This window comes from Coregonus clupeaformis, chromosome 18 (assembly GCF_020615455.1).
Source record: "Coregonus clupeaformis isolate EN_2021a chromosome 18, ASM2061545v1, whole genome shotgun sequence".
In the NCBI taxonomy this organism is placed as follows: domain Eukaryota; kingdom Metazoa; phylum Chordata; class Actinopteri; order Salmoniformes; family Salmonidae; genus Coregonus; species Coregonus clupeaformis.
The window spans coordinates 23,180,972-23,197,373 of NC_059209.1; the positions used below are offsets into that span (position 1 = coordinate 23,180,972).

A 16,402-nucleotide genomic window follows, 5' to 3' on the forward strand; every position below is an offset into this window, starting at 1 on the left:
GAGTCTTGGTGGTTCCAAACTTCTTCCATTTAAAGAATGATGGGAGGCCACTGTGTTCTTGGGGATCTTCCTCAGATCTGTGTCTCGACACAATCCTGTCTCGGAGCTCTACGGACAATTTCTTCAACCTCATGGCTTGGTTTTTGCTCTGACATGCACTGTCAGCTGTGGGACCTTATATAGCCAGGTGTGTGCTTTTCCAAATCATGTCCAATCAATTGAATTTACCACAGGTGGACTCCAATCAAGTCGTAGAAACATTTCAAGGATGATCAATGGAAACAGGACGCACCTGAGCTCAATTTCAAGTCTCATAGCAAACGGTCTGAATACTTATGTAAATAAGGTATTTCTGTGTTTTATTTTGAATACATGTGCAAACATTTCTAGAAACCTGTTTTGGCTGTGTCATTCTGTGGTATTGTGTGTAGATTGATGCTGACCATTTTTTATTTAATCAATTTTAGAATAAGGCTGTAACATAACAAAATGTGGAAAAAGTCAAGGGGTCTGAATACTTTCCGAATGCACTGTATCTTCAATCATGTATTCCTGCTTAGACATGTTAGATGAAACAACATATTTATTGAATAGCCTACCGTCTCAGTAGTCTGTTACACAGTCTAAAAAACACTGACTTACTTTATAAAGGTGATTACTATTTTTTTCTATTACGTGATGCCGTGGAAACAAATTGATGCGACCAAACCATGGGCTGGTGCCACCAACTGAAGTGTTTCAAGGACTTTGGCAAGAACAGAGAGTTTGGAAACGGGAATGTAGTTGTTTAGACTAGAAGGATCCCCCCCCCCCCCTCCTCCCTTTAACAGTGGGATCTTAAATCATCTAAGAACTTCTAGACTATCCAAGGAAAATCATGCACATGGCAAATGCATAATATTTTCAATACAGTCAGTTTCCACCTTTCTTATGTTACTAATTATCCTGCATCAGCTACCAGGTTTATGCAACGTCATTTTAGAGGTGCAAGGGTATGCATCTTTGTTAAGATTTGTTTATCACCAAAGGAATATATACTGAACAAAAATATAAACACAACATGCAACAATTTCAAAGACTTTACTGAGTTACAGTTCATATAAGGAAATCAGTCAATTGAAATCAATTCATTAGGCCCTAATCTATGGATTTCACATGACTGGGAATAAAGATATGTAACTGTTAGCCACAGATACCTAAAAAAAACAAAAACAATTTGCCTCATGCAGCGTGACATCTCCTTCGCACAGAGTTGATCAGGCTGTTGATTGTGGCATGTGGAATGTTGTTCCACTCCTCTTCAATGGCTGTGCGAAGTTGCTGGATATTGGTGGGAACTGGAACACGTCGTACACGTCGATCCAGAGCATCCCAAACATGCTCAATGGGTGACATGTCTGGTGAGTATGCAGGCCATAGAAGAACTGGGACATTTTCAGCTTTCTGGAATTGTGTACAGATCCTTGTGACATGGGGCTGTGCATTATCATGCTGAAACATGAGGTGATAACGGCTGATGAATGGCACGACAATGGGTCTCAGGATCTCGTCACGGTATCTCTGTGCATTCAAATTGCCATCGATAAAATGCTATTGTGTTTGTTGTCCGTAACTTATACCTGCCCATACCATAACCCCACCGCCACCATGGGGCACTCGTTTACAACGTTGACATCAGCAAACTGCTCGCCCACATCATGCCACACACACTGTCTGCCATCTGCCGGGTACAGTTGAAACCGGGATTTATCCGTGAAGAGCACACTTCTCCAGCATGCCAGAGGCCATCGAAGGTGAGCATTTGCCCACTGAAGTCAGTTACGACACGAACTGCAGTCAGGTCAAGATCCTGGTGAGGACGACGAGCACGCAGAGGGGCTTCCCTGAGACGGTTTTTGACAGTTTGCACAGAAATTATTTGGTTGTGCAAACCCACAGTTTCATCAGCTGTCCGGGTGGCTGATATCAGATGATCCCGAAGGTGAAGAAGCCGTATGTGGAGGTCCTTGCTGGCGTGGTTACACGTGGACAGTTGAACATACTACCAAATTCTCTAAAACTACGTTGAAGGCAGCTAAGTGTAGAGAAATGAACATAAAATGATCTGACAACAGCGGTGTTGGACATTCCTGCAGTCAGAATGCCAATTGCACATTCCCTCAAAACATGAGACATCTGTGGCATTGTGTTGTGTGACAAAACCGCACATGTAAAAATGTGGTATTTTATTGTCCCCAGCACAAGATGCACCTGTGTAATGATCATGCTCTTTAATCAGCTTCTTGATATGCCACACCTGTCAGGTGGATGGATTATCTTGACAAAGGAGAAATGCTCACTAACAGGGATGTAAACAAATTTGTGCACAAAATTTGAGAGAAATATACTTTTTTTGCGTATGGAACATTTCTGGGATGTTTTATTTCAACTCATGAATGATGGACACTTAACATGTTGCGTTTATATTTTTGTTCAGTGTGAAAAACAAACTAGATTTTGCATCATTGATGCACATTACTGACCATTCCTTTCTGGGAGTTTAACTTTTGCCTTCACATCAAAGTAACGTTAACTTAGCTAGCTACACGTTTCACAACGACAATCATTGTGCAATGGAAAGCAAGCCTCATGTATGCCTAGACTTGAAAATACATTCAAAATATTGAGGTGCCTACAAGAATGCCAGTGTGCTGGTTTTTATTTATTTATTGATAGCTAGATAGTTGCTATGCTGAATTTCGCTTGCGCACATAAATTTTTTTTTTTGCTATGGTCTGTGACTGTGAGCTAGGCTAACGTGTATATATATATACAGTGAGAGAAAAAAGTATTTGATCCCCTGCTGATTTTGTAAGTTTGCCAACTGACAAAGACATGATCAGTCTATAATTTTAATGGTAGGTTTATTTGAACAGTGAGAGACAGAATAACAACAAAAAAATACAGAAAAACTCATGTCAGAAATGTTATAAATTTATTTGCATTTTAATGAGGGAAATAAGTATTTGACCCCTCTGCAAAACATGACTTAGTACTTGGTGGCAAAACCCTTTTTGGCAATCACAGAGGTCAGACGTTTCTTGTAGTTGGCCACCAGGTTTGCACACATCTCAGGAGGGATTTTGTTCCACTCCTCTTTGCAGATCTTCTCCGAGTCATTAAGGTTTTGAGGCTGATGTTTGGAAACTCGAACCTTCAGCTCCCTCCACAGATTTTCTATGTGATTAAGGTCTGGAGACTGGCTAGGCCACTCCAGAACTTTAATATGCTTCTTCTTGAGCCACTCCTTTGTTGCCTTGGCCGTGTGTTTTGGGTCATTGTCATGCTGGAATACCCATCCACGACCCATTTTCAATGCCCTGGCTGAGGGAAGGAGGTTCTCACCCAAGATTTGACGGTACATGGTGCCGTCCATCGTCCCTTTGATGCTGTGAAGTTGTCCTGTCCCCTTAGCAGAAAAACACCCCCAAAGCATAAGGTTTCCACCTCCATGTTTGACGGTGGGGATGGTGTTCTTGGGGTCATAGGCAGCATTCCTCCTCCTCCAAACACGGCGAGTTGAGTTGATGCCAAAGAGCTCGATTTTGGTCTCATCTGACCACAACACTTTCACCCAGTTCTCCTCTGAATCATTCACATGTTCATTGGCTAACTTCAGACAGGCCTGTATATATGCTTTCTTGAGCAGGGGGACCTTGCGGGCGCTGCAGGATTTCAGTCCTTCACGGTGTAGTGTGTTACCAATTGTTTTCTTGGTGACTATGGTCCCAGCTGCCTTGAGATCATTGACAAGATCCTCCCGTGTAGTTCTGGGCTGATTCCTCACCATTCTCATGATCATTACCACTCCACGAGGTGAGATCTTGCATGGAGCCCCAGGCCGAGGGAGATTGACAGTTCTTTTGTGTTTCTTCCATTTGCGAATAATCGCACCAACTGTTGTCACCTTCTCACCAAGCTGCTTGGCGATGGTCTTGTAGCCCATTCCAGCCTTGTGTAGGTCTACAATCTTGTCCCTGACATCCTTGGAGAGCTCTTTGGTCTTGGCCATGGTGGAGAGTTTGGAATCTGATTGATTGATTGCTTCTGTGGACAGGTGTCTTTTATACAGGTAACAAGCTGAAATTAGGAGCACTCCCTTTAAGAGTGTGCTCCTAATCTCAGCTCGTTACCTGTATGAAAGACACCTGGGAGCCAGAAATCTTTCTGATTGAGAGGGGGTCAAATACTTATTTCCCTCATTAAAATGCAAATCAATTTATAACATTTTTGACATGCGTTTTTCTGGATTTTTTTTCTGTCTCTCACCTGTTCAAATAAACCTACCATTAAAATGTTAGACTGATCATTTCTTTGTCAGTGGGCAAACGTACAAAATCAGCAGGGGATCAAATACTTTTTTCCCCTCACTGTGTGTATATACATATATATATATATATATATATATACATACACAGTGGGGAGAACAAGTATTTGATACACTGCCGATTTTGCAGGTTTTCCTACTGACAAAGCATGTAGAGGTCTGTCATTTTTATCATAGGTACACATCAACTGTGAGAGACGGAATCTAAAACAAAAACCCAGAAAATCACATTGTATGATTTTTAAGTAATTAATTTGCATTTTATTGCATGACATTAGTATTTGATAACCTACCAACCAGTAAGAATTCCGTCTCTCACAGACCTGTTTGTTTTTCTTTAAGAAGCCCTCCAGTTCTCCACTCATTACCTGTATTAACTGCACCTGTTTGAACTCGTTACCTGTATAAAAGACACCTGTCCACACACTCAATCAAACAGACTCCAACCTCTCCACAATGGCCTAGACCAGAGAGCTGTGTAAGGGCATCAGGGATAAAATTGTAGACCTGCACAAGGCTGGGATGGGCTACAGGACAATAGGCAAGCAGCTTGGTGAGAAGGCAACAACTGTTGGCGCAAATATTAGAAAATGGAAGAAGTTCAACATGACGGTCAATCACCCTCGGTCTGGGGCTCCATGCAAGATCTCTCCTCGTGGGGCATCAATGATCATGAGGAAGGTGAGGGATCAGCCCAGAACTACACGGCAGGACCTGGTCAATGACCTGAAGAGAGCTGGGACCACAGTCTCAAAGAAAACCATTAGTAACACACTACGCCGTCATGGATTAAAATCCTGCAGCGCACGCAAGGTCCCCCTGCTCAAGCCAGCGCATGTCCAGGCCCATCTGAAGTTTGCCAATGACCATCTGGATGATCCAGAGGAGGAATGGGAGAAGGTCATGTGGTCTGATGAGACAAAAATAGAGCTTTATGGTCTAAACTCCACTTGCCGTGTTTGGAGGAAGAAGAAGGATGAGTACAACCCCAAGAACACCATCCCAACCGTGAAGCATGGAGGTGGAAACATCATTCTTTGGGGATGCTTTTCTGCAAAGGGGGACAGGACGACTGCACCGTATTGAGGGAGGATGGGTGGGGCCATGTATCGCGAGATCTTGGCCAACAACCTCCTTCCCTCAGTAAGAGCATTGAAGATGGAGTCGTGGCTGGGTCTTCCAGCATGACAACGACCGAAACACACAGCCAGGGCAACTAAGGAGTGGCTCCGTAAGAAGCATCTCAAGGTCCTGGAGTGGCCTAGCCAGTCTCCAGACCTGAACCCAATAGAAAATCTTTGGAGGGAGCTGAAAGTCCGTATTGCCCAGCGACAGCCCCGAAACCTGAAGGATCTGGAGAAAGTCTGTATGGAGGAGTGGGCCAAAATCCCTGCTGCAGTGTGTGCAAACCTGGTCAAGACCTACAGGAAACGTATGATCTCTGTAATTGCAAACAAAGGTTTCAGTACCAAATATTAAGTTCTGCTTTTCTGATGTATCAAATACTTATGTCATGCAATAAAATGCAAATTAATTACTTAAAAATCATACAATCTGATTTTCTGGATTTTTGTTTTAGATTCCGTCTCTCACAGTTGAAGTGTACCTATGATAAAAATTACAGACCTCTACATGCTTTGTAAGTAGGAAAACCTGCAAAATCGGCAGTGTGTCAAATACTTGTTCTCCCCACTGTATCTCTCTCTCTTTCTCCCAATTCTCTTCTGGATCATCCAAATGCACTCTAGCAAACTTCAGACGGGCCTGGACATGTACTGGCTTAAGCAGGGGGACACGTCTGGCACTGCAGGATTTGAGTCCCTGGCGGCGTAGTGTGTTACTGATGGTAGGCTTTGTTACTTTGGTCCCAGCTCTCTGCAGGTCATTCACTAGGTCCCCCTGTGTGGTTCTGGGATTTTTGTTCACCGTTCTTGTGATCATTGTGACCCCACGGGTTGAGATCTTGCGTGGAGCCCCAGATCGAGGGAGATTATCAGTGGTCTTGTATGTCTTCCATTTTCTAATAATTGCTCCTACAGTTGATTTCTTCAAACCAAGCTGCTTACCTATTGCAGATTCAGTCTTCCCAGCCTGGTGCAGGTCTACAATTTTGTTTCTGGTGTCCTTTGACAGCTCTTTGGTCTTGGCCATAGTGGAGTTTGGAGTGTGACTGTTTGAGGTTGTGGACAGGTGTCTTTTATACTGATAACAAGTTCAAACAGGTGCCATTAATACAGGTAACGAGTGGAGGACAGAGGAGCCTCTTGAAGAAGAAGTTACAGGTCTGTGAGAGCCAGAAATCTTGCTTGTTTGTAGGTGATCAAATACTTATTTTTCACCATAATTTGCAAATAAATTCATAAAAAATCCTACAATGTGATTTTCTGGATTTATTTTTCTCAATTTGTCTGTCATAGTTGACGTGTACCTATGATGAAAATTACAGGCCTCTCTCATCTTTTTAAGTGGGAGAACTTGCACAATTGGTGGCTGACTAAATACTTTTTTTCCCCACTGTACAAGACCACTGATAATCTCCCTCGATCTGGGGCTCCACGCAAGATCTCACCCCGTGGGGTCAAAATGATCACAAGAACGGTGAGCAAAAATCCTAGAACCACACGGGGGGACCTAGTGAATGACCTGCAGAGCGCTGGGACCAAAGTAACATGGATGATCCAGAAGTGGATTGGGAGAATGTCATATGGTCAGATGAAACCAAAATAGAACTTTTTGGTAAAAACACAACTCGTCGTGTTTGGAGGACAAAGAATGCTGAGTTGCATCCAAAGAACACCATACCTACTGTGAAGCATGGGGGTGGAAACATCATGCTTTGGGGCTGTTTTTCTGCAAAGGGACCAGGACGACTGATTCGTGTAAAGGAAAGAATGAATGGGGCCATGTATCGTGAGATTTTGATTGAAAACCTCCTTCCATCAGCAAAGGCATTGAAGATGAAATGTGGCTGGGTCTTTCAGCATGACAATGATCCCAAACACACCGCCCGGGCAACGAAGGAGTGGCTTCGTAAGAAGCATTTCAAGGTCCTGGAGTGGCCTAGCCAGTCTCCAGATCTCAACCCCATAGAAAATCTTTGGAGGGAGTTGAAAGTCCGTGTTGCCCAGCGACAGCCCCAAAACATCACTGCTCTAGAGGAGATCTGCATGGAGGAATGGGCCAAAATACCAGCAACAGTGTGTGAAAACCTTGTGAAGACTTACTGAAAACGTTTGACCTGTGTCATTGCCAACAAAAGGTATATAACAAAGTATTGAGAAACTTTTGTTATTGACCAAATACTTATTTTCCACCATAATTTGCAAATAAATTCATAAAAAATCCTACGTGATTTTCAGGATATTTTTTTCTCATTTTGTCTGTCATAGTTGACGTGTACCTATGATGAAAATTACAGGCCTCTCATCTTTTTAAGTGGGAGAACTTGCACAATTGATGGCTGACTAAATACTTTTTTTCCCCACTGTATGTGGGAACTCCTTCAAGACTGTTTGAAAAGCATTCCAGGTGAAGCTGGTTGAGAGAATGCCAAGAGAGTGCAAAGCTGTCATCAAGGCAAAAGGGTGGCTATTTGAAGAATCTCAAATATATAATATTTGGTTTATAATAATAATAATAATAATAATAATAATATGCCATTTAGCAGACGCTTTTATCCAAAGCGACTTACAGTCTGCGTGCATACATCATTATTTATTTTTTGTGTATGGGTGGTCCCGGGGATCGAACCTACTACCTTGGCGTTACAAGCGCCATGCTCTACCAGCTGAGCTACAGAGGACCACCCATACACCTTTTTGGTTACTACATGATTCCATATGTGTTATTTCATAGTTTTGATGTCTTCACTATTATTCAACAATGTAGAAAATATTACAAATAAAGAAAAACCCTTGAATGAGTAGGTGTTCTAAAACTTTTGACCGGTAGTGTACACCCACAATTGCTGATGCTCCAGATACTCAACTAGTCTCAAGAAGGCCAGTTGTATTGCTTCTTTAAATTAGCACAACAGTTTTCAGCTGTGCTAACATAATTGCAAAAGGGTTTTCTAATGATCAATTAGCCTTTTAAAATGATAAACTTGGATTAGCAAACAACGTGCCATTGGAACACAGGACTGATGGTTGCTGATAATGGGCCTCTGTACGCCTATGTAGATATTCCATTTTTTTTAAATCAGCCGTTTCCAGCTACAATAGCCATTTACAACATTAACAATGTCTATACTGTATTTCTGATCAATTTGATGTTATTTGAATGGACAAAAAAATTGATTTTCTTTCGAAAACAAGGAAATTTCGAAGTGACCCCAAACTTTTGAACGGTAGTGTGTACACACACACACACACACACACACACACACACACACACACACACACACACACACACACACACACACACACACACACACACACACACACACACACACACACGCCATTTCTACTTCAACCAAGTCATGGATACTAGCTAGTTGGAAATAAGTTTTTAGTTGGATAACATCAATTAATTCCTCAAGCCTATCTAGCACGCTAACTTGTGTGTTTACAGTAAAGATTTAGCTAGCTAACGTTAGCACTTACAGCTACTCACTTCAAGTCGCGATTCACAGACTGCAGGTTATCTTGAAACGCAGTAATAAAAACCTTTTCGCGTCCTTCAAGGGTTTCTTTGTTTTTCATCCCATCTTTCAGAGAGTCAAAAACCCTTGTTACACTTGAACGAAGTGCCTGAATAGCACTTATTGCTTGAGAAAATGCTTCTAAATTCACACCAACGTTCATCGCTTCCGCCATTTTTTCCGCACGCTGGGATGAACGTCGCATAAACACCGTCATCAAGATGTAGTGCGCAGCAAGGGAAATGTAGTTCTCTTTTTCCGTGCCTGCTGTCTTCTACATTTTCATTTTCGTAATTTAGCAGACGCTCTTATCCAGAGCGACTTACAAATTGGTGCATTCACCTTATGATAGCCAGTGGGACAACCACTTTACAATATTTTTTTCTTTCTTTTTTCTCTTTGGGGTGGGGTAGAAGGATTACTTTATCCTATCCCAGGTATTCCTTAAAGAAATTTGCTAACTGCCAGTATACATTTTCCCATTCAACTACTTCTTAAATAATTTTGAACTACCGTTATATTGCTCTCTACAAACATTGTGCATTGTGTCACTGTCTGTCTGTGACAATAATTTGGCTTCATATGACCCTGTAGAAGTGGGTAGGCTGTTTAAGCCCATTGGTCTGTGTGGCCAGGCATCAGGACCATGGACAGCTCAACTCAGGGTTCTTCCCTGAGAAGCCCCCCTAGGCTTTGATGCTGTTACTACATTTACATGTACATTTTAGTCATTTAGCAGACGTTCTTATCCAGAGCGACAGTTACACCCATCCAAAAGTTGCAAATTAAGGCTACTTTTTTTTACTTGTTTTTACTATCCAGCTTAATTAGGTATCAATTTGGCTATTTGCAATTGTCAACAAGGAAAATTAAATGTAAATAGCATAAGTTATAGCTTGCTAAAGGTATGTAGGCCTACACTAGGGTTCCCCAATAGGCTGAGCGAAAACTAGAGATCCTTATCTGTCTGTCTTTAGTGATTTTTGAGCTGCTCCTTTAAGCAGGACGGGTAGCCCGATCGGCTCATGGGGTGGTTATATTTCTGACTGGTAAAAGTTGCGTAGATACAGATCAGATACTGATAGCCAAATATGGAAACGAAAATATAGCAGGAGAACAATGGCAGGAGGGAATTTATGAAATAAGCGAGTGTGTTTATGCATATGGGAAAGTGATGTCGAGAGAGAGCGCGCGAGAGAGCTCTTTCCTTCTGCCCTTGAGCGCCTAGTACAAAACCGAAATCGTAAAAAGTAATGGAACATGAATTGAGGCAGTACCACTTCTGAAAAAGTCTTTAAATGTAATATATTTCCAACAAGAAGTCAACTATTGCGCGTACGGGATGTATAGGATACCATCCTAACAACGCACTGCTTTCCTCAAAAGTATACCAAACAGAAGGGAAACAAACAGAAGGGGAGAGCATCTCATCTAATCCTCTTACAGAAGGGAATACCGTAACGTTAAGCTTCATTTCAACGACGAACCAATGCAGAGGCGTTAGAATGCTGAGAACACTTTTGCAAAGGATGCACCCATGACAGAATGATCATACCTTCCCGGAGCAATTTGGTAAGTGTTCGAGTTCTACCGTGAACATAGAGGATGGTAACTGTTGTAACTGTGCACCTTCTAAATTGTATGGGCCTAATGTTTATAATCTTGCAACCAGATATTTCTTATAATCAACCATTATAGCCTACATTTGAAGACAGCATTAGGCTACACGCTTCAGAGAAATTCAGAGGTTTGGAAAGGGCATCAACGTCGAGAACATCAGTTGTCCACATATTGGACAAGTCCACACATTATCAAAGTTGATCAGATGAATTATTTTTATTTGCAAATTGTAGACTGCAGCATAGGTCTGTCACCATCTGCCTGGGAGAAGTTGTCGACAGTTCCGTTACCTCTGATGGCAATAGTTTGCAAACCCAAGAGCGCAACAGACATCCGTCTGTGGGGACTAGGATATATTTTTGAACTTGCAGTTTTGTTTGGGAAATTCATTAATTAGGGTAGTATTGTGAATATAGATTGGATGTGAAAACAAACGTGAAAGGTTACAATATTATTTATTTTTAAACTACGGTATAGCCTACCGACATTAATTAGAACAGATTTCAAATGGGTTCAAGTTTCTCTAATGAAAGATTTATGTTTAGCCTAATTGCTAGTTGTAAAAACTAAATAAAATAATAAGCTGTATAGCAGCCGTAGCCTATTAGGTATAGTTTTAGTTTGCCTTATTTGGCTGGAAATGTGAGCGGCAATTCTCCCAAAAAAGTTAAATAAATGTTTAATAAATTATTGTATTTTCTCCTTCTCAATATAGCTTTTGACTGACATGAAACACAACAAAATCTCATCTAGAGAGAGCTTCTGAGTGGACAGTGGAATATTCTCATGGACATTTGGACTGCTTTTAGTATGGCTTGCCTGGAGTGCCAAAGGTGGTCGATCTGCGAAATATTAGCATTGTACACATTTCTATTAAAATAAGCTCTTGTAACTATAATTTAAAGTAATACTTTCATTGATTTGTTTTTATCATAGGATAACAAATATTTCAAAACAGAAGTACGTGTATCTTATTTAGGCAAGCAACATTTGTATGCAAAACCAGCAGAGTTGTAAGGCTGTATCCTGCAAGCGGCAGGTGTCCCTCCCAAGATGAAAACCAACCGGATTCCAAGCTGATCCTCTCCCAGTGTGGACCGACGGTGGCACCACTTGCCTCCTCCCTCCTGACTCTCGGTCTTGGACCATGGGTGTGGTCTCTACGAGTGCCATGCTCTCACAGGTGGTTTTTCTTTTGAACTTTGTTACTCTGACACTTGGCCAGTATGACATATGCAAGTCGCTGGTTAGTACGGACGATGGACCAACATGGGAGTTTTACGCGTGCCAGCCCAAACCCATGGCTATGAAGGAGTTCATGCAAATTAGGGTGGATCCTCCTGGCATCACTTGCGGCAACCCCCCGGAGAGGTTCTGTACTCTGGTAAGTTTAAGTTTTAATTCAATTGGTGTAACACCAGCACTAGTTTAATACTTACATGATTTTTATAGGCCTACACTCTGTTGAAGTTTTGTCTATATAGCAGAAATCAAAAAGAGTGATGAAAACTGACATGGAAGGTTTTCTAGAAATTAGGATATCGGTAGGGTATCTGATCCTAGATTTGAGATAAGGAGAAACTTTGATCTAGAACAAGATGGAAGGAATATGTACATTTTCTATGAGACAACTCAGGACAGAAGAGTTTAAAACTACTTTCAGTAGGCTACTTGTTATTATAGTGAAAATGTCAACAAAAGACTTCAAGACACAATTACATTTATTTTGGAATCACTGCCTCAATAGATACAATACATGGCCAAAGGTATGTGGACACCTCTCGTCGAACATCTCATTCCAAAATCATGGGCATTAATATGGAGTTGGTCCCCCCTTTGCTGCTATAACAGCCTCCACTCTTCTGGGAAGGATTTCCACTACATGTTGGAACATTGCTGCGGTGACTTGCTTCCATTCAGCCACAAGAGCATTAGTGAGGTCGGCCACTGATGTTGGGAGATTTGGCCTGGCTCGCAGTCGGCGTTCCAATTCATCCCAAAGGTGTTCGATGGGGTTGAGGTCAGGGCTCTGTGCAGGCCAGTCAAGTTCTTCCACACCGATCTTGGCAAATCATTTATGTATGGACCTCGCTTTGTGCACGGGGGCATTGTTATGCTGAAACAGGAAAGGGCCTTCCCCAAACTGTTGCCAAAAAGTTGGAAGCACAGAATCGTCTAGAATGTCATTGTATGCTGTAGAAAAACAGCCCCAGACCATTATTCCTCCTCCACCAAACTTTACAGTTGTCACTATGCAATGGGGCACGTAGCGTTCTCCTGGCATCCGCCAAACCCATATTCATCTGTCGGACTGCCAGATGGTGAAGCGTGATTCATCACTCCAGAGAACGCATTTCCACTGCTCCAGATTCCAATGGTGGCGAGCTTTACACCCCTCCAGCTGGCACTTGGCATTGCGCATAGTGATCTTAGGCTTGTGTGCGGTTGCTTGGCCATGGAAACCCATTTCATTAAGCTCCCAACTAACAGTTATTGTGCTGACTTTGCTTCCAGAGGCAGTTTGGAACTCAGTAGTGCGTGTTGCAACCGAGGACAGACGATTTTTACGCGCTTCGGCACTCGGCGTTCCCATTCTGTGAGCTTGTGTGGCCTACCACTTTGCGGCTTAGCCGTTGTTGCTCCTAGACATTTCCACTTCACAATAACAGCACTTACAGTTGACCGGGGCAGCTCTAGCAGGGCAGACATGTGAAAAACTGACTTGTTGTAAAGGTGGCATCCTATGAGGGTGCCACGTTGAAAGTAACTGAGCTCTTCAGTAAGGCAATTCTACTACCAATGTTTGTCTATGGAGATTGCATGGCTGTGTACTCGATTTGATAAACCTGTCAGCAATGGGTGTGGCTGAAATAGCCAAATCCACTCATTTGAAGGGGTGTCCACTAGCAAGTCTCTTTGTTTGGTTACCATGGCAACTACTGTAGCTATCCAGTAAACTTGCTCTACTTCAGCAACCTGGTCTCATAAACTAGACGTAACATAGTAAATATAAATCTGGGACACTCAAATTAGTGTGATACACTGACCAAAAGTATGTGGACACCTGCTCGTCGAACGTCTCGTTCCAAAATCATGGGCATTAATGTGGAGTTGGTCCCTTCTTTGCTTCTATAATAGCCTCCACTCTTCTGGGAAGGCTTTCCACTAGATGTTGGAACATTGCTGCATGAACTTGCTTCCATTCAGCCACAAGAGCGTTCCTAGAGTGATCTGACCACTCATCTTATGGAAAGGTAAACGTGCCATTAGTGGCCCATTACCAAAGGCCTACCCCATATATCTAGAGACACAGTCACATATTTAGACTTGCCATGACTCTCACAGTGCAATCTGATACAGTGTTCTGTAGCCTATGTTACATCAATGACATGTTATGTACTTTAGATATTGAAGGAGTGCACTCAATTGACAACTTTTTCATGCTTTCCTTTTGGAAAGCAACTTCATTGATTAGAATAAGCCATCCCCAGACTGAGTATGTTGGCTTTCGTTGGAAAGCTTTCCGGCTCATGAATGATTTAGAGCACATTTCAGCCACTAGGCCCACAGGAGATGCTGTTGCATTTATACTCAGTGCTTTGCCCCCCTCCCTGCCATGCATGATGTTAGCTGGTGCTGGGAGTGGGAGTGCACTCTGTATGTAGCATTGTTTAATGAGAAGAGGAGGGAAGGAGGGAGGGAGGGAGCTAAGCAAAATGACAAATCTCGACCCAAAACTGATGTAATTATACACACATTGAAAGACAGAGAGGAGACAGACACTGTCCATAAGTGAAGTGAGGCATCACTGCCACTCTCCATCCTATGTGCTCAAATTATTAATTACAAGTACTCTTTTCAACAGTAATGGTCGCAACATATTAGATATAATCCTGCCTCACATTGCATTTGCCCATTTTAGAATGCACAAACAGACGGAACTAAAAAAAGCAGTGCAGATTACAGCACAGCAGTGGAGTGCGCTATAGTAAGGATTCAAATTTGGTACACTATTTGCAGTAGGTTAAAATGCATGTTTAGATTAGATCATGTGAGGATATGTCACCATATTTATCCTACCGGTGTAGAGTTACTGTAATGTCACAAAGGTGCAGCGTTGGTCAGTTTTGTCCTGTGTCATGAATTTTACATGAGTCCTGGCAGCTTCAGCCCCCCTCCTGTGCTCCCAAAGGGTAGCGATTTCATCCCGTTTCGCTATGCCCACATGCAATAATCTCCATCTGCCTGTTTTCATGTCACTGCAGGTCTTGGAGTATTCTTCAAATTAAATTGTTCGTATGGTAATCCTCTATGTCATCCTTTCAGGGAATTACAAGATTTTTCGGAAAAGGTTTTTGATTGATTACATTCCGATGTATGCTCATGATCTGAACAGCCTTTTTATAGTGCTATGAACATCATACAGTGTGAAATGGTGTGTGTGTGTGTGTGTGTGTGCAGATTAAAAGACAGTAGGCAGTGGCCCATGCTGGGACAGGTGAGGGTCTTGTTTTGTCTCTCGTATAATTAGGCTGCTGTTTTCCAGATGTTGTATCAGGAGCTTCCTTCAATGTAATTAAGTCAAGCAGGAAAAGAGAGGAAACACATCTCACTAGGTGAGGGAATAGCAGCCCTAAACACTAGCTTCCCATACAGTACATAGCTCATGGCTCCCCATCTACACCAATGCAGTTGGGCATTTTTGTGGACTGTGGTACCGTCCAAATCTCTGGGCTGTACTGGCTCAACTGGCGTTCTCGTTTTATCGTCCTGGTCCTCTCGTCTCCTTTTACATGACCTCCCCTCTCCATTTCTGCTACACACACTTTCTGTCTCTTCCTTATCCCTCCCATCTATTTCGGTCAGTGCAGTTCCACAGATGTCCTTCTGATTGGACTTAACAATGTCGACTGGCCTCTGACTCAGTGAATTAACTGGCCAGGTCATCTTCAGGGGAGAGGTCAGTGATCCCCAGCCACTCGCAGTCAGGGTGACCCTCATCAACAGAGCTGCCTTCATAATGCCATCAAACCACAGCTTAAAGGGGAGATCAGTGGAGGGCTTCCACTCTAGCAGAGAGGAAAAACCCTCTGTTATCGTTGAGGATAGAATGTTGGAATGTTTCAAAAACACACAAGAAACCTATTGGTCAGTGAAAGGGGATCAAGGTGTGCGGTTCTCCTCCAGTGTGTGTGTGTGTGTGTGTGTGTGTGTGTGAGAGAGGGGGATCCATTCTGAATTCCCTGCGGGCTGTCACTAAGAAGTGGGCAAACAGTCTGCTTAGCGCTGGGTTGCTCTTTAACTGTGACAGGAATCCAGTGTGGATAATTGCTGGAGCGGTTTAGTGGTGAAAGCCACCTGGTGTAGCAGTTGGACTGGATTTGTGTGCTCTGTGGAAGGAGGCAAGGATTGTGGGCTAAAGGTAGAGGAAGCTGAGGCTCTGGCTTGGGCACCTGTTGTGTGTGGTTCTCGTAACACCATTGACATAAAGGGGAAAGAATATACACTACATGATCAAAAGTATGTGGACACCTCCTTGTCGAACATCTCATTCCAAAATCATGTGCATTAATATGGAGTTGGTCCCCCCTTTGCTGCTATAACAGCCTCCACTCTTCTGGGAAGGCTTTCCACTAGATGTTGGAACATTGTTGCTGCGGGGACTTGCTTCCATTCAGCCACAAGAGCAGTAGTGAGGTCGGGCACTGATGTTGGGCGATTAGGCCTGGCTCGCAGTCGCCGTTCCAATTCATTCCAAAGGTGTTTGATGGGGT

At 42.8% G+C, this 16,402-nt stretch overlaps 2 protein-coding genes across 7 annotated transcripts in view; one reads left to right on the plus strand and one right to left on the minus strand.

Annotated features, from left to right (window-relative positions):
- Window positions 1-16,402, minus strand: part of LOC121550200 (mediator of RNA polymerase II transcription subunit 27-like) — a 148,462-nt gene that overhangs the window by 116,227 nt on the left and 15,833 nt on the right. The window contains exon 1 of one of the 2 annotated variants that reach the window (XM_041862344.2): window positions 8,981-9,188. The exons of the other annotated variant lie outside the window; for it this stretch is intronic. Within the exon in view, the coding sequence (XP_041718278.1) occupies window positions 8,981-9,183 (203 nt within the window). The 5' untranslated portion in view covers window positions 9,184-9,188. Of the gene's footprint in view, window positions 1-8,980; window positions 9,189-16,402 lie in introns of those variants that run through there. 2 annotated transcript variants of the gene reach the window in all.
- Window positions 9,995-16,402, plus strand: part of LOC121550199 (netrin-G2) — a 46,183-nt gene continuing 39,775 nt past the window's right edge. For 2 of the 5 annotated variants that reach the window (XM_041862338.2, XM_041862340.2), the window contains exons 1-2: window positions 9,995-10,580; window positions 11,344-12,012. In XM_041862338.2, coding sequence (XP_041718272.2) covers window positions 11,776-12,012 — 237 coding nt within the window. In that variant the 5' untranslated portion in view covers window positions 9,995-10,580; window positions 11,344-11,775. The remainder of the gene's footprint in view (window positions 10,581-11,343; window positions 12,013-16,402) is intronic. The other 3 variants (XM_041862339.2, XM_041862341.2, XM_041862342.1) reach the window with 3 other exon arrangements.